At 35.3% G+C, this 25,120-nt stretch overlaps 1 protein-coding gene across 4 annotated transcripts in view; it reads left to right on the forward strand.

The window, feature by feature from the left end:
• Window positions 1-25,120, forward strand: part of STXBP5 (syntaxin binding protein 5) — a 177,425-nt gene that overhangs the window by 39,538 nt on the left and 112,767 nt on the right. For all 4 annotated transcript variants that reach the window (XM_011282577.4, XM_019831369.3, XM_011282578.4 and 1 more), the window contains exons 5-7: window positions 14,328-14,462; window positions 16,878-16,941; window positions 21,622-21,705. In XM_011282577.4, the coding sequence (XP_011280879.1) occupies window positions 14,328-14,462; window positions 16,878-16,941; window positions 21,622-21,705 (283 nt within the window). The remainder of the gene's footprint in view (window positions 1-14,327; window positions 14,463-16,877; window positions 16,942-21,621; window positions 21,706-25,120) is intronic.

A 25,120-nucleotide genomic window follows, 5' to 3' on the forward strand; every position in this document is an offset into this window, starting at 1 on the left:
ATGTGTAAGTGATTAACTTGGATATTTACCTAATGAGATTTCCAAGGAAAGGGTTGACGGTGTCACCTGATTTTTTTTTTTTTGCTGCTTTATAGTAAAATGCAAGAGGAGAAAAATAAATTGAAAAAAGAATTATTAAAGGAACCAGGATTTGATGATTTAGGAAATTCTTACCCTGATCCAGTTGGTAAAAAAAAATATTTCTCAGTATGGCATAGAGAAAAAACATTCAGGTGTGGCTGAACAACATTTTACTAAAAATCTAATGACTAAAGGTCCAAGTATTTAGTCACACAAAGAGCTCTTTTAAGAGATTGCAAATCTTTTTAATAAAACCAGAGAACCTCTAGAATGCTTTAAGATGCACAGTTTGAGAAAATTGTATAGCAGAATATTGCCAGCTTGGCCTGAAAGAGATAGTACAAAATGAAAGGAGGCTGCCAGCCAGAAGCAGTCTGATAAAACTACCTACTCCAGGCAAGTGCTGTCTTGGATGAAAAAGGAAGGATGGTTAAGAGGGTGGAGCTGAGAGCTACAGAGGATTATTCCCAGACCTTGAAACCTAATTAAGAAAATCCCAACGTTTGATTTCAAAACTGTTAAGGACCAGTGACTCCTTTTTAACTTCCTCTTTTCCCAATTTTGAACAGGAATTTCTGTAACGGTTATCCTATGCTTCTCCCACCATTGAATGCTGAGAGTACTGGGGACAGATAATTTGTGTCTTTAGTTTCATAGGTCCACAGATGGACTGTAATTGTGCCCAAGAGCTAGATCTAATGGATTCCAGTTGGGATTCTCATATGCAGCAAGTTTAGATGATGAGATTTGGGATTTTTTAGCTGATGATAATTTAAGGGGATTTTGGACTTGATAATGTAATTGGTTGAGACTTTGGAGATGTAGGGATCAAGTGAATGTTTTTTGTATTTGGGAGGAATGTGAATCTTCAGAGGTTAAAGGGCAGACTTAGAGCCAGGATTCTAACATGGTTCCCCAAGGTATACATACACCTTCTCCTAATTATTCAACCAATGCTAATCAAAGTGATGCTGTGAAGGGATTTTTACAAATGTAATTGAGATCCTAAAGAAGTTGACCAGTCACACATGGAGTATATCTAACTGGTTTTAACTTTGGATTACCTGACTTAAAATGGCAGCAAGTGAGCGGAATTACACTGGTTGGTTTGGCTCACCTCTGGAAGTCAGCCTCCAAAGGTATATGGGTATCTTGAGGAAGACATGGGTACTCTAATGAATATCTGAATAATGTTAGGAAGGAGTGGAGTGAGGAATGGATGTTAGGTAGATAAATAACCAATATCCATTATATTTAACTGCTTTCAAAATGAAGTTGATACACTTAAATACTTAGCATCCCCTAAAAGGTATTATAAGGTCTATGATTCTACTTATTACCATAATTCATTTTGCTATGCTTCTCCCTTTCATTATGCATTATAATATAGTCTCCTTGACCTCATTTTTAAAAAAAACTTTTTAATGTTCTATTTATTTTTGGGAGGGGGGGGTAGAGAGCGCACACGTGAGTAAGAGGGCGAGGGGCAGAGAGAGAGGGGGACAGAGGATCTAATGTGGGCTCTGCACTGACAGCAGTGAGCCTGATGCAGGGCTTGAACTCAAGAACCATGAAATCCTGACCTGAGCCGAAGTCAGACACTCAATTGGCTGAGCCACCCATGCACCTCATGACTTTTAATATTTTTTTTAATGAATGATCCTCTCTCCTACCTGTTTGTATGAGCTAATCTCCCTGCTTAGAACACACTTAAGTTCTCTTTCCGTGGTTAACTTGTCTTGGTCATTTCTTTTACAGATTTTTCTGTAAATTCTCTAGCGTGGGTTTTGTGCCGGTTTTGTATTATGGCATAGTATGATGCATTTTCCCTAAAATAGCACATACCGTGCTTACTGTAATTGCCTTGGTTCCTTGATTGTCTTATAGATTAGAATGTAAACTATATGTTTTTTTTAATTATTATTCTGTTTCCAGCAGTAATCTGGAATTGTAATGCCTGACATCTGGTAAATGCTCAAAAAATTGGGGATTGGTTGTTAACTCATTGTCTTTGCAGAAACAGGGGAATCTCTTCTTCTGTAAAAGGCATGGTGCTCCACAGACTGTGTTCCTTACCTGGGAGATAGGTTTAAGAAGTAAAGTCTTCAAACAGAAAAACATGAGAGTATTTGCTTTCTGTATAATCTTTATTCCTCCACTAATAGATCCCAAACTGGTTAGGTTGTTTGATTATCTTTGGAGTGCTATTTGGTCCTTGGCCCACAGCAAGGCTTTTAAATTTTTTTCTTTTTTGGTAAAAAGAGTGAGATGGGAGAATAAAGAGCTTTGAGCAGTAGCTTTCTTTTTACTGAACCAGCATGCCTGGGAGGTATAGCAGACTTCCATCTGGAATAGTTTGACAGTGATTTTTAAGATGAAGGTTTTATTTTTCTTTTTTTCCCTTACTGTATTAACACAAATTCTTAGAACAGTGTTCAATGATATTTTTGATAGCAAGTATATTTTTCTTGGTGATAATTTTAATAATACTGCCTTTAGGGCTTTACTACTAAGCATAACATAGGATGTTGGTTTAAGATTGAACCTTTTTTTCCTTTAAGAGTTGGCTGTCAATAATGGAAATTAAATTTTAATTGGATGCCTTTTTAGCCCCTTTTTAGATTGTCGTGTGATTTCTCACCTTCCTTTTTTTCTGGATGGCATTAATAGATTTCCCAATACTAAGCATTCTTGTATGCTTGTGAAAATTTTGGAATAGTACTGATAGTTCTTTTATTATATTGTTAAATATGGTTCTTAATATTTTCTTAGAACTTTTACTTTTGTTCAAAAGTGAGATTAGAATATAACTTTTTTTCTGTAACTATCAGTTTTGGGATCAGGGCAGATACTTCCTTCATACAATGAATTGAGTAACTTTTGTGTCTTTCTCCTTTTCTTCTTTCTTTTTCTTTCTTTCTTTCTTTCTTTCTTTCTTTCTTTCTTTCTTTCTTTCTTTCTTTCTTTCTTTCTTCCTGTTCTAGAACAGATAGAGAAATTAATAGAGGAATTACATGTTTGCAGAATGTTTTCAGAGTATACTTAAACTTTTTAGAACTGGATTTTTTTTGTATATAATTCTTAGATACATCAATTTCATCTGTGGTTATTGATCCTTTATGTTTTTCTTGAAATTTTTTTATGATTCAGAATATCATCAATTTCATTAAGATTAGAGGCTGTATCTTACTGTATTCTTGTGTGCTTATATTAATTTTTATACTCTTCATATCATCTTTCTCTATTTTATCATATAAGTATTAACTATAATTTGTCAGAGGCTTTTGTATTTAATTGTCTTTTAAATGTAGTCATTTGTGGATTTGTTTTATTTTTATCTTTTATTGATATCTAACTTATTTTTATCTTTATTCTCTCTCCTATTTTGTTTTTAATCTCTTGACTTAAAAGTAAAACTTATTTATTTTAACTTGCTTAAAAATTAAAACACTTTAGGGCATGACAGTTATAAGATAAAGTCAGAGGATGGAGATTTGGACCTAAGAATTGTAGGGATTTTGGTGATGAAGACAGGAGAAAGCAGAACAATGGAGAGAAAAGTAGTGATCAAAGGTATAAAGAAATTTGTGGAGCTAAAATATCTTGATTTATTTTTTATTTTTATTTATTTTGAGAGAGAGATAGACAGCAAGCCAGGGAGGGGCAGAGAGAGAGGGACACAGAATCCCAAGCAGGCTCCAAGCTGTCAGCGCAGAGCCCAACATGAGGCTTGAACTCACGAACTGTGAGATCATGACCTGAACCGAAGCTGGATGCTTAAGCGACTGAGCCACCCAGCTACTGCCCCTAGCTAAAATATCTTTAGATTGTTAGAGCCAATGAATGCTCCAAAAACTGCTGACATACTGGAATTAAAAATACCTTAAAAATTATATTCTGACATTGTCAACTGTGAAAGAACTCAAAAAATACAGTAATCATCTGAAATTCCTCCTCTTCCCCAAATAATCATTCTTTCAGACCTTGTTAGAAAGCAACGATGTTGAATGTGTCTTAGTGTAAGGATAACTACTAGAAGGATACAAAATACATACTATTAAACTTTTAGAGGAAGAAAAAAGGAAATGAAAATGGAGATCAGGAAAAGCGAAAATAATAGAAAAAATATGGCTAAAGATGGAAAAAATAGTTCAGCTATATCAGTAATCAAAATCATTGTAAGTATATTAAATTCACTTGTTAAAATTTTGAAATTTTTGATTCAGTTAAAAAAATGCAGTTACTAAACTTTTTATAAAAGATATACCTCAAGCTTAATTACATAAAATTTGAAAGTATGTGGAAGGAAAAAGGGGAAAAAGCACACATCTTATGACAAAATTTACAGTGTTCTTAGAAGTAACACTAGCAAAAATGTATAAGATCTATGTGGGGAAAATATTAAAACTAGTGAAGGAATCAAAGAAGACTTAGGCAAATGGAGAGCTTCAGAAAAAGGAATATTCAAGTTTTAAAATGTCACTTCTTTCCAAATTAACCTTATAAATTCAGTGCTATTCTAATTAAAATATTAACAGCGTTGTTCATATAAGTTAATAAGCTGATCCTAAAATTTATATGGGAAAAAAAAAGGCGCAGAATAACTGAGACATGTTTGAAAAAGAAATATAAGATGGTAGGTCTTATTTTATTGGATATCAAAAAATATTGGAAAGCTGTAGAAATTAAAATGGTCTGGTAATAACAACAAAGGGAAGACCAGGGCGCCTGGGTGGCTCAGTCGGTTGAGTGTCCCACTTCGGCTCAGGTCATGATCTCATGGTTCCTGGTTCCAGCCCCGCATAGGGCTTTGAGCTGACAGCTCGGAGCCTGGAACCTACTTCAGATTCTGTGTCTCCCTCTCTCTCTGCCACTCCCCTGCTCGTGCTCTGTGTGTGTGTCTCTCTCTCTTTCTCTCAAAAATAAATAAACATTAAAGAACAAAAAGAAACCCAAAAAACAAACAAACAAAAACAAAGGGAAGACAAATAGATCAAAACACAGTGAGCAAACTGACACACACACACACACACGCACACACACTTTTGATATATGACAGAGGCAGCTTTGCAAACAAAAAAATGATGCAGCAAATAAAAAAGGATGCAGTAAATTAAAAAAGGTGCAGTAAATAAAAAATACTGGGAGAACTCTTATCTAAATGGGAAAAGTGCTTCATAACAAAATAAATTGCAAACCAGTTAAAGACTTAAATGTAAAATGACCACAGAAAACTTAAAACAGGGAGGAGGATCTGTAAGATCCAGGCAGGTTGTGCTTAAACAACATACATGGAAAAGCACAAAGTGTATTGGAAAGGATTAAAGGTTCTGTATAACACATTTACCATAAAGTTAAAAGGCAAACCCCATCTACCAGGTACTGCTGGATAAGAACACAAAAATCAGAATAATTTGCACAATATTCTTTTTAAAAATAGCGACTCCCTCCCCTCCCCAAATTCCTCATGACTTATGCATTTTATGAACATTGAGAAAAAATAGGAAAGGATATGTTGACCAGTCTATTAATTTGATTTATAGAGAGTATATTTTGGAGGAGAGGCACACAATCATGATAAAACTAATTAAAAAATCATTTGAAGGGCCAACTGTCTGACTTATTAATGAGTGGAGTATGCGACTCTTGTTCTCGGGGTTGTAGGTTCAAGCTCCATGTTGGGTATACAGATTACTTAAAAAGAAAATCTTTAGAAAATTATTTGAGATAGTAAGTTTGTATAAATGTATAAATAAGGTCATATTTGTGTATATGTGTTATTCTGCCTATATACAATAGAGAGAGAGAGAGAGAGAGAGAGAGAGAGAGAGAGAGAGAGAGAGAGAGAAACTTCTTTAATAATTAAAAAGACATAGCCATAGACTGGAAGATATTTAGAGTACACCTATCCATACAACAAAGGACAGTCTAATATAAAAATGTAAAAGAGGTGTAGTTAACAGTTGCCGATGGCTATCAGCAGCTTTTGTTTATTATAACATTCGTTATGTAAAACACTCTGGCATTTTCATTCCTCAAGGTAAGATCATTAAAAACAGAACTTTAAGCAATCCCCCATGTAATAGGGACAGTTTTTTCAGATGTTGTTGTTGGTGCTGTAGTTTTACTTACTGATATTCAGTTGATACTCGGTTTTTTCCATAGTCGTTGATGATGTTAAGGTGTCATTTTACAGGAAAGGTTAATATTTATTTGGACATCTTTCCAAAAGTTTTATAAAAACTGAAATGTAAGAAATAAAACAGTAAATCAATACAAACATAAAATGACCTTCAAAAACCTCTGAAGCTTATTTTTTGGAAAACATTTGTTACATTGTACTGCTGGGATATAGATATGATGATTTTTCTAAAGTGGCCATGACAGTTTATCCAGAAAGATAAGAGACTGCAAATAGAAAGGAAATCCTTTGAACAGATTTATAAATTGCTTTCAGCTGACCCTGCTGTTATCTTTAATACATTTCTGTATCCATTAATGCAAACTTAAGTTTTCTTCTATTAACCGGTACAGTTAATTTAAGAAAAATATCAAATATGTTCTTTTTTGTTTTCTTGTGTATTAATTCATTTCATAAACATTGATTGAGATTCTGGTCCATGCAAATACTGTGATAAATTCTGTAGAGACATGGAAGTTATACCTGCCTAAGGGAGATGAAATGGCAAATCATAATGTAATAGGAAATGTGATATAATATGTAGTGAAATTTTCTTACGAAATTTTAAAGATTAACCAGCAAAACAGTGTATCACCATGTTTTGAGAATTTTAGGTAAAGCATTACCAAAGAGCCCATGTGAACAGATTGGTAGGATTGGTGGGAATTCCCTACATTGACAAAGGGCAAAGGGACTTTCCACTATTTCAGATGCACAGTCATGAAGAAATTTCATGTTAGGGCACAGCATCTGTTAAACATGGCTAGGTATGTGGTCCAGAGAGGTTAACTTTAGAAAGATAGAAAAGGTCTATTCATGAAAGTCCTTTTATGGAAACATAAGAAATTTATATTCTCAATCTTTATTCAACTTTAAATCATTAAATGAATAACATATGAACAAGATACATTATAAGTGGGTATTGCAGATTGGTACATATCTTGGTTAGTGAATAAGGGTTCAGTGGAGGAATAGAAACCATTGTAGGCATTAAGCATATAAAGGGATTCATTTCAGGGATGTAGCAGTTTATAAAACTTTGAGAAGGGTTCTAGAACTGTTGTGTTAAAAAATTACTGCCCTACACCTGCCTCTTAGCACGGACAATACTGTGGCTGGTCCCCACTGCTGCCATAAGTACCTCTTGCCATTCAGGTTTCCTTGAATATCCTTGTCGGCAGAAAGAGCAACAGAAATATGGTCTCTGCCTCACTTCTACCTGCAAATCTCAAGTTTGTAGAAACTTAGTCTCATCTATAACTCTAGCCATGGAAGAGTCTGGGAAATAGAAATTTTAGCTTTCTAGCATCTGTGGTACAGGAAGGCATATAGGAGAATGTGGAAGAGGCTGCCGAGTGCTAGTTGACCAAATCCCCACTGTAACTCTACACCGTTTTCCCAGATACATGTACCACCAAGTGCCACTAAATATTGTTTAGGAAGCATTATGGTAGAAGATAGGAAGCTGTTACAGTCTTCTAAGTAAGATAATGATAGGATTTCTCTTGTCTTTGAAAAGATAACTCTCGAGGCAGCTAGAAATTGATTCGACAGTCAGTAATAATGGTTTAATTAGGTCTAAGTCATGAGGATAGAAAGGGAGCAACTCAGGAATATTTGATTATTTTATTAACATAATAAATTCTCACATTTTATGTAGTTAATTTGTTTATTTAATGAATTAAGTACTTATTTAGTAAAAGATTTGCTGAGAATATAGAAGTGATGATGTATTTCCTGTCACGTTGGGCTGATTTTATGGTGATACAGGCATGTAGATGAGCTTATTGGTTCATATGTCTTTATGGCTTAAATACAAATTTGTGTTTATACACTTACTTATAGATGATTGATTTTAACATTACTTAGACTGTGTTCTTCTGTTAAGATTGGTAATAGTTAAATCTTCCAGATTGGGTGCTTGTTAACTATATAACACTTGACAGACTGCTGCCAAAGCTAAATAGTGAATAGGATGTATGTATTACTTCCTGCCACTTAATATGTTACACGTTGTTTAAGTCCCTTAAGTATATACAGAAATTACTGTGTTCCTAGTAACACTTTGTATAGAATAAGTGTATCTGTGTTTAAGTGCTGTGTAGGGAATTAGAATACAACTCTACTTAGTGACGTTCTGAGGGAGTTCAACTTGAACATCGGTATGTCTCGAATACATTTGTTTCAGTCATGCTTTTTTTTTTTTGGCTCCATATTATTTATTTTAAGGTACATTTTCAGGCTCAATTTAATATACCACTCTTCATAATATCTGACCTTACTGTTTACTGAGTTTTAATGTTTTTCACATGAGTCTCAACTATGTCATTTTAGTTATCTTCACTATAACATTATGCTTTAATATGTCAGCACATAAAGTTTACTTGCTCTCCTGGTATCAGTAAAAACTGAAGTCACTGTCATCTATTATGATCTATATCACCTTAAAATAAATATCTTTATAATAAGGGGTGCCTGGGTGGCTCAATCAGTTAAATGCCCAACTCTTGATTTCAGCTCAGGTCACGATCTCATCATGGGTTTGTGAAGTAGAGTGTTGCATCGGCCTCTGTGCCGACAGCACAGACACCGCTTGGGATTCTCTCTCTCCCTCTCTTTGCCTGTCTCCCATGTGCTCATGTGCATGTTCTCTCTGTCCTTCAAAATAAAGAAATAAACATTGAAAAAAAATCTTGGGACGCCTGGGTGGCTCAGTCTGTTAAGCGTCCAACTTCGGCTCAGGTCATGATCTCACCGTTTGTGAGTTCAAGTCCTGCACTGGGCTCTCTGCTGTCAGTACAGAGCCTGCTTCAGATCCTCTGTCTCCCAGTCTCTCTCTGCCCTTCCCCTGCTCATACTCTCCCTCTCTCTCTTTCAAAAGTAAAATAAACACTTGGGGCTCCTGGAAGGCTCAGTTGATTGAGCATCCAACTTTGGCTCGGGTCATAATCAACATCTTGCGGGTTCGAGCCCTGCATCTGGTTCTGTGCTGACAGCTCAGAGCCTGGAGCCTGCTTCAGATTCTGTGTCTCCCTTTCTCTCTGCCCCTCCCCCGTTCACATTCTGTCTCTCTCTGTCTCTCAAAACAGAATAAAAGTTAAACATTTAAAAAAAATTTTTTAAAAATCTTTATAATAAAAGTGTATGAACAACAATAGTTAGGAATTTAATTTCAGTCAAAGGTAATGTTTGAGCTTCATGATAAATGCACTGTTGGCATTCTTAAAATTTTCCTGGGGTCTTTTTAATTTAATTCTAGAAATAGGAGAATTTGTTTTCCTCTATGTTTTTATAGCTTTTCAAGTAAAAAGATTTTATTTGAGTGGATTGTACTAAATAACAGGTCACTTATCTATTGCTGCATATCAAAACATCCCAAAACTTGAGAAGCTAAAATAACAGCCATTTTGTTTGCTCATAATTTTGTGGGTCAGCACTTGGGTCGAGCTTAGCAGAAGCAGTCTTTCCCTGTAGTCACTTATACAACCACAGTTATCTGGCTGCTCTACTGGGTTGGGTGATCTAGCTTGCCTTACATGTCTGGTGGTTGGTGCTGGCAGTGGGCTGGGCCAGATTCTCCCAACAGGTTACACTGGGCTTCATCATACGGCACCTGGGTTCTAAAAGCACAAGAAACAGGTCAAGGCCGAATGTGCAAGTGCTTTTCAAATTCCTGCTTGTGGCACAGCTGCCCGTGTCTCAGTGGCCAATGGAAGTCACAAGATCCTAGAGTCAGTGTTGGGAGAGACCATACAAGGGGCGGGATACAGGGAGAGAGAGAAGATCTCTTGAGGGACATTACTATAGTAATGTAGTGATACTTAGTTCATTGAGGAAACTTTCCTGTTTTCAGTGTTTCTTTGTGTCTGTTGATCTGGACTCTTTAAATTTGAAATCTGTTTGTCTGAAAGCTATTCAGTGCCATTTGTTTCATGACTACTTTACTGAAAAATAGTAGATTTCTATCATGGACCACTTTCTTAGAAAGATTAACAACAAATCTCTCTCTTCTCTCTATATATGTATATACACACATACACACATGTACATATGTACACACACATAATATGTATATATAGTTTTAAGTGCTCCAGTTGGCCTTTCCCTAAATCAGTGGCATGGTATTTTATTTGGTTGCATGGAATTTTAGTTTTCTCACTGTTCCTATTCCCACATATTCAGAGCTGTTAAAATTTGCTAATTAAGAAACTGTCAGTTTAATTGTGATAAAAACGACTTGACTTTCTTCCTTCTCAAATGAGTCAAATAACGAGGGTAGTTATGGTACAGAGTAATTTTTAAATTTGGTACATTGTACAAATACACTCCCATTATTTCTATATAAGACTCATTCTAGGGTCCATATTAAAGCCTTGGTGCCAGATCATTAAGTGAACATTTTAATTAAGTCCCTTCTTAAAATGTTAAGTAGTAGTTTCCACTTCTGAAAACAAAGATGCTTAAAGTTTTTCAGCAGTGTCCGTTGGTTTTATAATTGAGAAAAAGCTTATGATGGTAGCTAATACTGAAAAGGTGAGTCTAGGGAAAAGTTCTAGATTTTTTGCTGAACATTGAAGAATTTATTCCTTTTTTAAAAAAATTTTTTAACAATTATTTTTGAGAGAGAGAGACAGAGCATAAGCAGGGGAGGGGCAGAGAGAGAGAGAGAGAGAGAGAGAGAGAGAGAGCGCGCGCGCGAGAGAGAATCCAAAGCAGGCTCCAGGCTCTGAGCTGTCAGCACAGAGCCCAATGTGGAGCTGGAACCCATGAACTGTGAGATCATGATCTGAGCCAAAGTCGTATGCTTAACCAACTGAGCCACCCAGGTGGCTTATTTATTCTTTTTTATTTATTCTTAATTATTTATTCTTATTCTTTAAATTTATACTTATTTCTTTAAATACTTAAGAAACAGTATGCTGTTGCACTGGGAACAGAAAATATTGTATGAATACATCACAAATCTCTGGCCTTAAGATAAGTTTAAATTTCTTAAGCATATTATTTAAACAATTTTGTTAGTATTAAAATCAAAGATGGGTCATGTCATTGTATTAGCAATGTCATTAGTTACTGCTTTTCTAGAGTGAAGAATAAAGGAGAATTGCATAATAGTGGAAAAGACGGGAAGTTAGATATTTCTGATTTTTTTTTTTTTTTTTGTGAGCCAATCATTATTTTGGCTTATTTATTTTGAAATTGTTGAATTTTCAAAACATTTAGCTCTATTCATGTTTTAGTTTATAACACATTTCAAATGAAGTGGTTGTTTTTATGATGTTTATTGCATCGTTCATTTTATATTTGGCTTGTTGTTGGTACTTTTATGTAGCTTAAGTAGTTAAAATTTGCCTATAACTTCTAGTTGGTAGACTATCACGTGATAATTAGCTAACATTTATTGAACACTTCTCTGCTTCAGGCCCCATTTTAAGCATATACCATGCTTTGTCTTATTGGAGACTCATGGGAACACTGTCAGGTAGATGTCCTTTACTGCTTAGAAACTGAGGTTCTGAGAGATTAAGTGGTTTACCAGAAGTCTCATACTTGATAAGTAACAGAGCTGGAAATTAAATACAGGCAGTCTAATTCCAGAGCTTGTGCCTATGTATTATCAGAATCACAATCTATATGCATAATCGCCAAATCCATAAATCTCTGAAAACACAAAATTTTAAAACCGTTTTATTTAGGGTATAATAAACATATAATACGCTCCACATAAAGTGTACAGTTTGATAAATTGACACAATCATACGCGGATGAAACTGTCACCATAATCAAGATAACTAACATACACGTCACCCCAAAATATTTCCTTGTCCTCATCCCTCCCCTCTTCTATTTCTAGCCTCCGCTCCTGCAATCTGCAGGTAACCACTAATCTGCTTTCCATTACAATAGTTTAGTTTGCCTTTCGTATTGCATATAAGTTGCATATAAATGGAATCGTACAATATGTCTTTTTATCTGGTTTCTTTCCCTCATGATAGGATTTTGATATTCATCAATGCTGTTGCATGTATGAGTAGTTTATTCCTTTTTACTACTGAATAGTATTCTGTTATGAGTATATACCACTTACCTGTTGATGGACATTTGGATTGTTTCCAGTTTTTGGCTGTTACAAAGCTGTTTTGTAACACGTGTACAAGTTTTGTATAGATTTTTTTTTTTCTTTCTCTTGGGTAAATACCTAAATACAGTAGGTATATGTTTAACTTTTTAAGAAACTGCCAGTGACTATAGTTAATAATACTTTTTATATATTTGAAGCTTGCTTGGAGAGTAGGAGATCTTAAAAGTTCTAAACTAAGAAAAAAATATTTCTAACTATATGTGTGGTGATGAATATTTCAGCTAGACTTGCTGTGATCATCTTACAATATACACACATATCGACTCATTGTATATATTTGAAACTAATATAATATTACATGTGAATTATATCTCAGTTAAAAAAACTGCCAAAAATCATACCTTAAAAATATTTAATGTGTTTGTGAGATACTGCCATTTTAGGTGATCTACAAAATTTGCATTGTATATTTTTTTGAAATCCAGAAAATTCAGAATTCTGAAACCTATATGGCCCTGGAGTTTTCAGAAAGGTACTGTGGACTGCTTAGTATTTTGTGAAGTCATATGGGACTATAAAACGTTTTTTTGATGCAACAGACATTTTTGTGCTTTGTTTAATATAGAAAATCCCTTAGAAATATGACGTGTTATTATATAAAACCCTCAACAAGAAATACAGACGATGAACCTTAAATAATTATTTAAATGAACATTCCCTCTGGGAGGTAGACCATGAGTCGCATGTACATTTATTTGATAAGTATTTTCATCTTGAAAATTTTCTGTAATGAAATCGTGTTCATGGGAATAACAATGTTGTGTATGCTATATCTTGCTTAAAACCTAGTACCAGTATTGATGGTCTAGTACTAATTATTACTGTATGTTATTTGAAGTGCTGTTCTATTGAAAATTTGAATATATTTTGAGAGGCACAATAAATAGTCTAAAAAAATGAGCATTATATGATTTCATAACATACTAATTTTGGGGGGCTAAAAATAAGTGCTAAAAAAGGACAAGATAGTTTCCATTCTTTATCTTGAAGTCAAATGATCTAAGAATAGAAAGTGTTTGAAATTACTGGAATGATAATAAACCTTAATACGTGCATGTAAATTATAATTTGTTAATGAAGTCCTGTCATATCATTATGACATAGGAGAAGAGCATTGTCTAAGTGTGAGTATAGAGGATCTCTGCACTCCCTGAGGCTTACAAGTTACTGAAGAAGGTAGACCTTAACTGTCTTAACAAGGCAAGCCTGATAGAGATAAAAATTATTGGGCTATCAATTTGAATAAAGGTGTGTTTGAACTGAATCTTGAATAGAAGAAAAATATGAACGGGAAGAGCCTTTTGCCTGGAAGGAATGGTAAGCACAGGTACTGAGATAGATGAGTGTGTTTAATAACTCCTGAGGAATGTAATAATACCTAGGGTCATGTGGGTATTAATGGTTTGTGGTTTAATGGTTAAATATGTGATGCGCCTGAAGTAACACAGTGGATGACATAGCCAGGTTTGAAACACATGGTAACTTTAAAACCCATCTTCTTTCTGTCAAGCCATCATGTCTATTTACTATAAGGCCTTCTGTTTGACATATAAGTTGAATTTGTATGTCGAATATTAATCACAGGGACACCTGAGTGGCTCAGTCAGTTAAGCATCTGACTCTTGATTTCAGCTCAGGTCATGATCTCAGATCGAGTCCTGTGTCAGGCTGTCCACTGACAACACAGAGCCTGCTTGGGATTCTGTCTTTTCCTCTCTCTGCCCCTCTCCCACTCATGTTCTCTAAATAAATAAATTTAAAAAAATAAATTAAAAAAAATGTTAACCACAATGAGTAGAGAAATCTGGTTTCATATCATTTTTGCCTTTCCTAAATTAGACATCGTGATTAACCCTCTAATACAATTAACAAAAGTTACAGACGTTTTTCTAATTTCCTTTTTGGTTATATTTTCTCTTGCAGGGTTACATTTTGCCATCTGCCTTTCCAGAGTAAGTGGCTCTATGTGGGCACTGAACGAGGTAATATACATATTGTCAATGTGGAGTCCTTCACACTCTCAGGCTACGTCATTATGTGGAATAAAGCCATTGAACTGTGAGTTTGAGCAAATATTCCATATCTGAAAGTATCAGGACCATGTATGATATCTTTATATAATAGCTAATGAGTAAATCCGTGTGGAATTAAATATGTCAGACATTCTTGATATTAAACACAGATTTATTAGCCTTTTCTAAACATTATACTATTAACAGTTTGTACATTTAAATGTTCTGTATATATATAGACAGATATGTGATCATATGTATATATAAACCTGTGTATGTATGTACCAATTGTAGCACAAGTTTAATGAAACAATTATTAGGTGAAAAACACTCCCAGTTTTTTTTTTCTGTACTTTTATCTTCTGTTTATTTTTCTTTCAGATGTTAGTCATACCCCACTAAGTTGATTTCATGACCCACTAATGGGTTGCCACCAGTGTTTAGAAAACATTGATCTAAACCAGTACTTGATATGTTTAAATAACTGACAAATATAATGTAAATGTTTACAATATTGCAGAATTTGACAATTTGTTAATTTTGATATAATGATGATTGTTTTCATTTAACAATAGCAATAAAAACAGGGTTCAGCTGTAAGGCCTTAAGGATCTTTAGCACTAACTTTGCACTACTTTGTTTTAGAATCTTATTTTTATATCTTTTTTAATTTTTTTTTAACATTTATTTATTTTTGAGACAGAGAGAGACAGAGCATGAACGGGGGAGGGCCAGAGAGAGAGGGAGGCACAGAATCTGATACAGGCTCCAGGCTCTGAGCTGTCAGCACAGAGCCTGACGCAGGGCTCGAACTCACAGACCGTGAGATCATGACCTGAGCCAAAGTCAGATGCTCAACTGACTGAGCCCCCCAGCCCCCCCAACTCTTATCTTTATATCTTATCTCAGGTTTTTTCTCATATTATTTAGACACAAAAATAAAAATGTATGGACATTGACAAAATTCATTTTCAATGTTTCGTTTGTTTTTAAAAAATTTTTTAACGTTTATTTTTGAGAGACAGAGAGACAGAGCATGAGTGGGGGAGGGACAGAGAGAGAGGAAAACACAGAATCCGAACTAGGCTCCAGGCTCTGAGCTGTCAGCACAGAGCCCAATGAGGGGCTCAAACTCACAAACCGTGAGATCATGATCCGAAGTCGGATGCTTAACCTGCTGAGTCACCCGGGTGCCCCATCTTTTGTTTGTTTTTAAGCAAATAGTTCTGTATTATTGCATTCCACAGAATTTGACATAAGGATAAATTTGTGGCATCACTCTTAAGCAACGTCTTGGTCAACTATTATAATGTACCAAGCCTGGTTTTTCTTCCTGTGGCAGTAATGTTATCATATCTCAGTGCCTTGGTCCAAGGTGTGGGTTTTTGTGGTTGTTCTCTGAGTTGATCACAACACCCACTAGGTTGGCCTGGTGCAGATAGATGTCTGTATGGTTTCACAAAGGTCTCATGAAGTGGGCTGGTGTCTCAACCCTTGGAATTTATGAATAGGGAGGTGCTCATTCCTACTTATGGGCATAAATTCAGCTCCATTCTTATCTATATGACTTCTTTTTCTCTGAGCGTGTACAGTGGCATTAGTTTTGTTGTTGTTGTGTTAAAAACCATAATAGAGGGGCGCCTGGGTGGCTTGGTCGGTTAAGCGTCCGACTTCGACTCAGGTCATGATCTCACGGTCCGTGGGTTCGAGCCCCGTGTCGGGCTCTGTGCTGACAGCTCAGAGCCTGGAGCCTGTTTCAGATTCTGTGTCTCCCTCTCTCTCTGCTCCTCCCCTGTTCATGCTCTGCCTCTCTCTGTCTCAAAAATAAATAAACGTTAAAAGAAAAAATTAAAAAAAAAAAAAACATAATAGAATTTTTCCTATTTTTTTGTGGGTGAACTATGGAACTATGGATGCCCCAGTTGGAGGCTAGAGTTGAGTAAAATAAGATAGCAATATTTTAGATGATGCTTACTTAAAAATATTAATTCTGAGAATTCTACCATGAGAATAGATTTTTTTGTGTGTGCTAAAATACTAAATTGAATATTCCTATACAGAAAGTGTACTTGTAAATTTTGTGGATTTGTATCAATGTCACTATTTTTCCTCTGATTGCTATGTTTTCTTTTAGTTCTTATTTAAATTCCAGTTACTTAACATACAGTGTAATATTAGTTTCAGCTACACAGTATAGTGATTGGGCACTTCCAGTGCTCATCACAAGTGGCCCTTCAGTCCCCATCACCTATTTAACTCATCCCCCACCCAAATTTTCCTCTGATTGCTATTTTGATCCATATTAAGAACTATACATTTCTTACCGATTACTTACTGAATTGTTCTCACCCTTTATAAATACATCGTTATCGTCCATTCATTGGTTTCATTATAATGAATATATATTTGTATTGAAATTTTTAATTGAGAAAAAAAAGTCTTGCTAACTTTTCTTTTTTAGGTCATCTAAATCTCACCCAGGACCGGTTGTCCATATAAGTGATAACCCAATGGATGAAGGAAAGGTAGAGTTTTTTCCTAAAAAATGACTTATTACTTAAATGCATGGATCTTGGTATATTTTAAAAAAATATGCAAACTGTTCTAGTGCCACATGTATTTACCTTGCAAAGTTGACATTTCTAACAAATGTTGTCCATCATAGACTGTTACTGGTTTATTTAAATATTATGTAGAACAAGAATTTGAATCACTTATAATTTTAAAGAACACAAAAAAACCCTAAGACAAATAAAATGTAATAAGTACAATTCAAAGTTATTTTTGGCATATTAAGATTTTGTGGAAATCTGGCAAAAACTGTTTTCTTTTGCTTTAGAATTATTTTTAACACTTTAATTATACAAATTTTGTAGCATTTATCACATAATGCCTTATGTTAGAGGTGTCTCTGTACTCCTCACTCTTCAATTTTTCTTCATAGATAGCTTAGATTAATAATGTAGAGATTTTTTAAAATATTACTTCACTTTTTATACTCAAAACCAGTTTCATATAGTCAGTATCTAGCTATTGTTTAGATTTGTTAATACATTTAAAAATAAAAATTCCTTTTCCATGAATCTCTTACTTAAATAATTTTATGATATTATCCTACATAAATGCCAGGAAGTTTATCACTATCAAAAGTCAGTGAAATGAAACTTCTAGATTTTGTGAAGGTTTTTCCTTTCCTCAACTAATGGGAGTGGTCTAGCCTGTGTGTTGTATAACACTATTCTTTTATTTGCTACTGGGAAAACAAAGGCATAGCTCTACTGTTTGGAGTTAGCTTGTAATCATACAAATGTATGCTTTGAGAGAAACTTCACAGGAAGCAAGTTACAGTAACCTATATCTACACTTTATTTTCTTTGATACACGGTACTTGTTTAGAAGCCTTTAGGTGGGAGGCATGGCAAGAGAATTGAAAACTTCCCTCCCTTCTTTCTGGATTCAGTCACTAAGTCATTTCAATCATTTCTTTGCAGTGTCTGTTTTTTATTCAGCCTCATTACGGCCACTGTAGTTCAAGCGTTCCAACCCATTCATGAGTCGTTTCCAGATCAGTCTTCCTAGAATGCTGTTTTAATGTTATTGCTCTCCTTGTTGAAAAGCTTTCAGTGGTTCTGCAGTATCTAACAAGATACAGTTTCCTTAAAACATAGCTCCTAGGTTCCACTGTCTTCCATAACACCTTCACCTGAATGCTCTGCTGAAGCAAATAGTTATTGTTCCCCAGATGTGAGCTGTTCTTTGCTGCCTACCTGCCTCCTGTATGGGAGTCCCTTTGTATGCAATGCTTTTCCACTGAATGCTGTCTGCTGAATTCGTACCCACATTTTGAGGCTTAGATTAAATATATATCTTTCATGATATCTTTGCTGTTAATCCTGACTAAAAATGCTTTCTCTCACTTTCAAATCCATTAGCACCTTAGTTGTGCAAGTTTTACAGTACTTGTCACATATTGCCATGTATTAGAAATATGTGCATATCTCACGTCCCCTGCACTCGAGAGACCCCTTGAGCATAGAGAGATTTACAAAGGTTTATGTTTCCCATAGCACCTGACATGGAAATAGTAATTCCTCAGTACATACTTAATTTATTGTATAAATAAATTACGTATAGCTGCTTGTATCATCCTCACTTTTTGAAACCTGGCATTATGTTATTCTCCTTAGTTTCCAGAGTTAATCTCATCTAAACGTTGTTGAAATATTAAGGTACTAGACTAGTTTATATTGTCTAACCTTTGATTTCTAATAGAAAAGCCCACTTTGTATCAGTGACTCTCTTCTGCTGTTTCCAAAGATCTTTGTAACATTGTGTCACTAAAGAAAGGCCACGGGGCAGATTCCTTCAAAGCTAACCTTATAGGAGATGCCACCACAGTAAGCAAAGGCCTTGGCTAGGGAAGGTTAGGCGTTAGTGTAAACTTACTTAGGATAGTAACAGTAATGACTGCCACTTACTGAATTGTGCTTTATTTGGGGCACCGTGCTTTCTACTTTATATGCACTATTTTATTCAATCCTCTTAACAATTTGTAAGTTCGTTGTCTTCCCGAATTTACAGATGCTGAGGCAGACACTTGGTGTGATTATGTGTTCCAGAGGTACAAAGCTAGATAGCGATAGAGCTGGAATTTTGAATACTGATCGTTCTGATTCCATCCCCAGAGTTATTGATGTTGCAGAGAGTCCCATTCATATTGAGTGTACCCACTAATTTTTTTAGGAGAGAAGAAAATAAAAGGAAACTGCTCAACAGTATGTAAATTAACATCTCTGAGAAAAGATTCTAGTGGGAATTAATATTGAAAGAATTTTCCATGTTTAAATACCATATCTTTTAAGTTAGCTCTTCTATTTTTATAATATTTAGGAGATTATGGGGATTAAGGTCTAACCTGTTGACACAGATTTCTAACATTCTTAGGATGTTAGAGCAGGCTAGAGATGTTAAAACTTACTATAACCCTCTTATGTTATTAACATCTGGATGGATAAAATTACTTCCTTAATGTTAAATGGCTACTAAGTAACAAATCTAAGACGAGAGCTTAAGTGACCTATGTCCTGAGCAATCCTGTGCTGTTTACACTGTATATCAACTCTTAAGTTTTATCCTTTTCCATCTCTTATTCCTGAAGTTTCTCTATTACTTCCCCCTCAGAAAATGCCATGTTACATGTCTTAAGGTATTTAGAGGGACTAGGAGAAGGTAAAGGAAACAAATACAGTTTTTCCAGAAGGAGTATGTATCTCACATTGTCTAGAAAAGAACAGTTTGTATTAGCAAAATTAACTATACTTCCTGACAAGGTGGGGGAAAGTTTGTTAGCTTCAGTGATTGTCCTTCCAGATACTCCTGAAGTCTGAAACCCACAAAATTGCTATTTCATTAAAATTATTGGGACTGCCCCAGACTTTGTTCATATCCCCAGATTACATTACAACTATTAGCTACCTACTAGTCATTTATGTGTTTATTAAACAAATATTTATTGTCTTCTGTGTACTAGGCAATATAATAGATATTAGAGACATATAGATGCAAATGCATGTGTTGGCATAGGAGAAGGAAAATCTTAGTCTATCTAGAGAAATGGGGGGTTGTCTTACCCAAGGGAGCATCACTAAATTGAGACTTAAAAATGAATAGAAGATCACTCAGAGAATAAAAGAGAAGGAGGTTTCAAGCAAAGGGAATACTGAGATTTGAAAAAGTCAAGTTCGGGGGTTGTGGGCAGAAGAGGTTTGATAGACAGTGGACAGTCTGTAAAGCAAGAACATGCATTCCATTCTGGAATTTATTTATTCCCTCCCAAAATATATTAAGTACCTACAACATATCAGTCAGGCTCAGTGTCTTACGGTGGTGGTGAACAAGATAAGACCAGTCCTTGCCTAAATAGACTAGTATTATAGTCAGAAAATTCAGCTAAGGAAAAGGCCACTATTGTGTAGCAATCCTTCAGATTAAAAAAATGTACAGAGTGCTGTTGGAGGACATAGGAATGGGATTGACTTACATTTGGTAGGTCAAGGAACGCTTCCCAGAGGAAGTAATAGCTAAAACAACATCTAGATGTTAGTAGGATTGGTCAGGCAAAGAGGGAGACATTGAAATGTGGCCCAGGTGGGAAGGCAGCAGAGGTAAGAGAGCATGAACGGAGAGATGTGCTGGAGTGTATTGGGTAAGAGGGATGTGACAAGGGACGAAGCTGGAGAGGTAAGCAGCAGTCACACCATAGTAAATCTTATAGGCCATATTACTCAGTTTGGACTTTATCCTAAAAGTAATGGTAAGACAATAAAAAAGTTTAAATAAAAGCATGCATTTCCATAATCAGGTTTGCGTTTTAGAACTGTTAAAACACTAGCTACAATAGGGAATGAGTTTAAAAAGGAGCAAAACTGGGGTCGGGAGACTGGGGAGACCAGAAAAAAGACGTTTGTGTCTTGAACCAGGAGAGAGGTATTGGAGGTGGGGGAAAGTGGAGAGATAATAGAACGTAATTTTAAAATCACCGGATGATTTTCCCTGATGAGGGAGACTAGAGTTAGGGATGATCCTCCAAGTGTTTGTTAGAGCAACTTAATGAACATTAAGACAGGAAATAGAGAGAGAGACACAGTGTAGGGGGAAAATAACAAATTCACTTTTGGACACGTTTACTTTGAGGCTCTTACGGAGTTAGAAAAGGGAGCCGTGACCACTGGAATTATGAGTCTGCATCTCATGAGAAGGATCTAGGCTGGATATAACTTGGAACTTATCAATAGATAGATGAGTGAGATTATCTAAAATGTGTTGAATTAGGAGAGTTTGTAAACTCTAAAGCACCTACAAATGTTAATTTTTAGTTAGTAATTTATTATGTTATATTAATTAATGAAAATGTACACACCGGACTTCAAAATGGTACTGTTTTCTTTCTCAATAACTAGTTATATATGTTGAGTCACTAATCATCAAACATATATGTATGTAATATATAATATTAATATATATATATAATATATAATATACTGCAGTGCAGTATCCTCATCATTCATATGATTAGCAAAGAAGATGTTTAATTATAATTTTATACTTAAAACGTGAATGATAATATTTATCTTTATTGCCACCAAATAAATGTTTCACATAATTAATACCATTCCTAGGTCATGTGGCATTTTCTTTTATTACAGCTTTTGATTGGCTTCGAATCTGGAACAGTGGTGTTATGGGACCTCAAATCAAAGAAAGCTGACTACAGATACACGTATGATGAGGTAATAACATTAGTTTTGCTACTCAAACGTTATTTTTGTCATTTTTCTAGTTCAGAACAGCTTCTCTAAGAACTTAATTGGTGATTTTAGTTGAGGCAACCTTTGTAACGCTTTTTAAATATATAAAACAGATAGTCACATAGCTTAAAAGATTTAAAAAACAAAAAAATCTCTTCTCCACCCCTGTCTTTTGGCCTTCTAATCCCTTTACGCCTGGGACTAGTGTCAGCCGTTTATCTCGTTGGTTCTCCTAGAAGTATTCTGTCATTTACCAGCAAATTAATAAATGTATCCTATTTTTTTTTATTATATACAAGTCATAGTAAACTGTAGACAAGTATAGTTTCACTTGTTTTAAGATCCAAAGAAAGGGGCTCCTGGGTGGCTCAGTCGGTTAAGTGGCCGACTTCGGCTCAGGTCACGATGTCGCTGTCCGTGAGTTCGAGCCCCGTGTCAGGCTCTGGGCTGATGGCTCAGAGCCTGGAGCCTGTTTCAGATTCTGTGTCTCCCTCTCTCTCTGACCCTCCCCCGTTCATGCTCTGTCTCTCTCTGTCTCAAAAATAAATAAACATTAAAAAAAAAAAATTAAAAAAAAAGATCCAAATAAAGATTGATTGTGGTTGACCAATGTCTTTTAAGTCTCACAAACTGTAGGCCTCTCCTCACCTTTTGCCTTCCCTCCTTACTGCATTCCTTCTTTTTTTTTTTTTTTTTAATTTTTTTTTAACATTTATTTATTTTTGAGACAGAGACAGGGCATGAACAAGGGAGGGGCAGAGAGAGAGGGAGACACAGAATCTGAAACAGGCTCCAGGCTCTGAGCTGTCAGCCCAGAGCCCGACGCAGGGTTCGAACTCACGGACCGCGAGATCATGACCTGAGCCGAAGTCGGACACCCAACCAACTGAGCCACCCAGGCGCCCCTGCATTCCTTCTTTATGGCCATTTATTTGTTAAAGGTAGAGTCTCCCAAAGACTAGATTTTTCTGGCTCCGTCCCTCTTGTGTTTAACTTTTTTTTTTTTTTTTTTTTTGCCCTTAGATTTCCTATAAAATGGATAGTATGCTGAGGCTTGATCGAATTCAGATTCATTTTTCGTTTTTAGCGAGACTTCTTCATAAATGATGCTGATGCTTTTCTGTTAGGTGGAGTGTTAGTATCTGTGAGGTGAGCAGGCAGTGTTGTTCAAGGCCTAGATTTATTAATGGATAGAGGTTGCAAAACGAAGGTGTAATTCTGTAATTCCTCCTCTACTTATTAACTCAGACACTTGAGTGTAAAGAGAAACTTCTTCTCATCTACTATTCGGTTAATAGTAGTACAGTTCTTTTTTTTTTATTTTTTATTTTTTTAATTTTTTTTTTCAACGTTTATTTATTTTTGGGACAGAGAGAGACAGAGCATGAACGGGGGAGGGGCAGAGAGAGAGGGAGACACAGAATCGGAAACAGGCTCCAGGCTCTGAGCCATCAGCCCAGAGCCTGACACGGGGCTCGAACTCACGGACCGCGAGATCGTGACCTGGCTGAAGTCGGACACTTAACCGACTGCGCCACCCAGGCGCCCCAATAGTAGTACAGTTCTTAAGAAAAGCATCAATGATTCTCTCATTTTACTTCGATATTTACTCTAAAGGGGTTGTTCTCTAATAATCTCAATGATGACCAATTTGTTCTTGCTTCTAGTTTCACTATGTACTTAAGGATTTAAACATGTTTGCTCTCCTTTGACGTGTTGAAGCTACTATTCTTACTGATTTTCAGATTGTTCCATTTTTGGTCAGTGAACCTCCTCCTTTTGGTTCCTGAATTCTTTGGTGATAATAGTCATGGATAGCTTCCCTGCCATTATTAACAAAGTGTAACTATTAATTTTGCATATTTTTGTTTCAAACTTAGGATTTTTTTCTTCTGAAATGTGGCTCAGTCAGTGTGGAATGGTATCCAGTAACTGTAATCTGGGGATTAGTAAGGGTCATGATTTCTAATTCAATGACTAGAGCTAGGAGGTGTATAAGTGGTTTTTCTTGTTTTTAAGATAAAATATGTCATGTCTTCGTATTGATGCTTTCAGTTACTTAAATAGCAGATGACATTGAGAAACTATAGTAATACTTGGAATACTTTATTAATATTTGCATGATATCTTTGTAAGCAGAACTAAAAGAATTTCCTTTGTTTTCATAGCAGCATACTTTGTGTCTATTTTTTCATAGTTTTTTAAGTTTTTATTTATAAGCAGCGTGTGGCCCAATAATCAAGATCTTGTTGAAAGTATAAAAAATATTTTTAATAGAAGGTTCCTATAATTTCATTGAAAGTTTTGACCTATAAATCTATTTTCTACATTAAAGTCAGAGCAGATTTTAAAAACTAAATTGAACGAGATGATAGTAAACGTTGATAGTTTAAAATAGTTCAAGATTAAATCGAATGAGATAATAGTAAACGTTGACCTGTATATGAGTGGAGCTCTTAAGTTTCAGTTATGTGGTTTTGTGCTGCACTCAGCAGTTCTGCCATATTCCAGTAGGGCAGCTTTTAAAGTCAATTGACCATTAAGAACTAGGAGTGTTATCAACTTGAGTTGAGTGTTATCAACTTGAGTTATCAACTTGAGAAGTTATTTAAAGAGGACCTAGGAGAGTGATTTTATTTTATTTTATTTTATTTTATTTTATTTTATTTTATTTTATTTTATTTTATTTTATTTTATTTTATTTTTTTTTGCAGGCAGAATAATATTAGAACAAAAGTTGAAAGGTTACATACTTTGGTCATATAAAAATATTTCTCAGATTGTTTTTAAGTGGCTCACAGGTATAAAATAACTTTCTAATCAAAAAAGGGTCTCTTCAGATTTTAAAAATCACCTCATTACTGTGAGAGATGGGTAACATGTTGGAGCTCAGTCTGAGGTTTTTTTTTTTTTTTTTAGTTGATCTTAGTTCCAAATCTGTGTTTCTGTCTTAGAGTTTTAGTTGATTTAAAAAATCTGTTCTAGGGGTGCCTGGGTGGCTCAGTCGGTTAAGCGGCCAACTTTGGCTCAGGTCACGATCTCGCGGTCCGTGAGTTCGAGCCCCGTGTCGGGCTCTGGGCTGACAGCTCAGAGCCTGGAGCCTGTTTCAGATTCTGTGTCTCCCTCTCTCTCTGACCCTCCCCCATTCATGCTCTGTCTCTCTCCGTCTCAAAAATAAATAAAAAACGTTAAAAATTTAAAAAAAAAAAGAATCTGCTTAAAAAAAAATCTGTTTTTATCAATGCAACTAGTTTTTTTCTGATGGGATATTGATTGTAACTACTTGATAATTTAAGTTTAGCTATAGTTTTTCTGAGAAACTGTAAGAATACATTGTTTTCATGAATGTGTTGCTAATACATATATCACTATTATATCATCTTCATGCTGGCTTAAG

This window comes from Felis catus, chromosome B2 (assembly GCF_018350175.1).
Source record: "Felis catus isolate Fca126 chromosome B2, F.catus_Fca126_mat1.0, whole genome shotgun sequence".
Classification (NCBI taxonomy): domain Eukaryota; kingdom Metazoa; phylum Chordata; class Mammalia; order Carnivora; family Felidae; genus Felis; species Felis catus.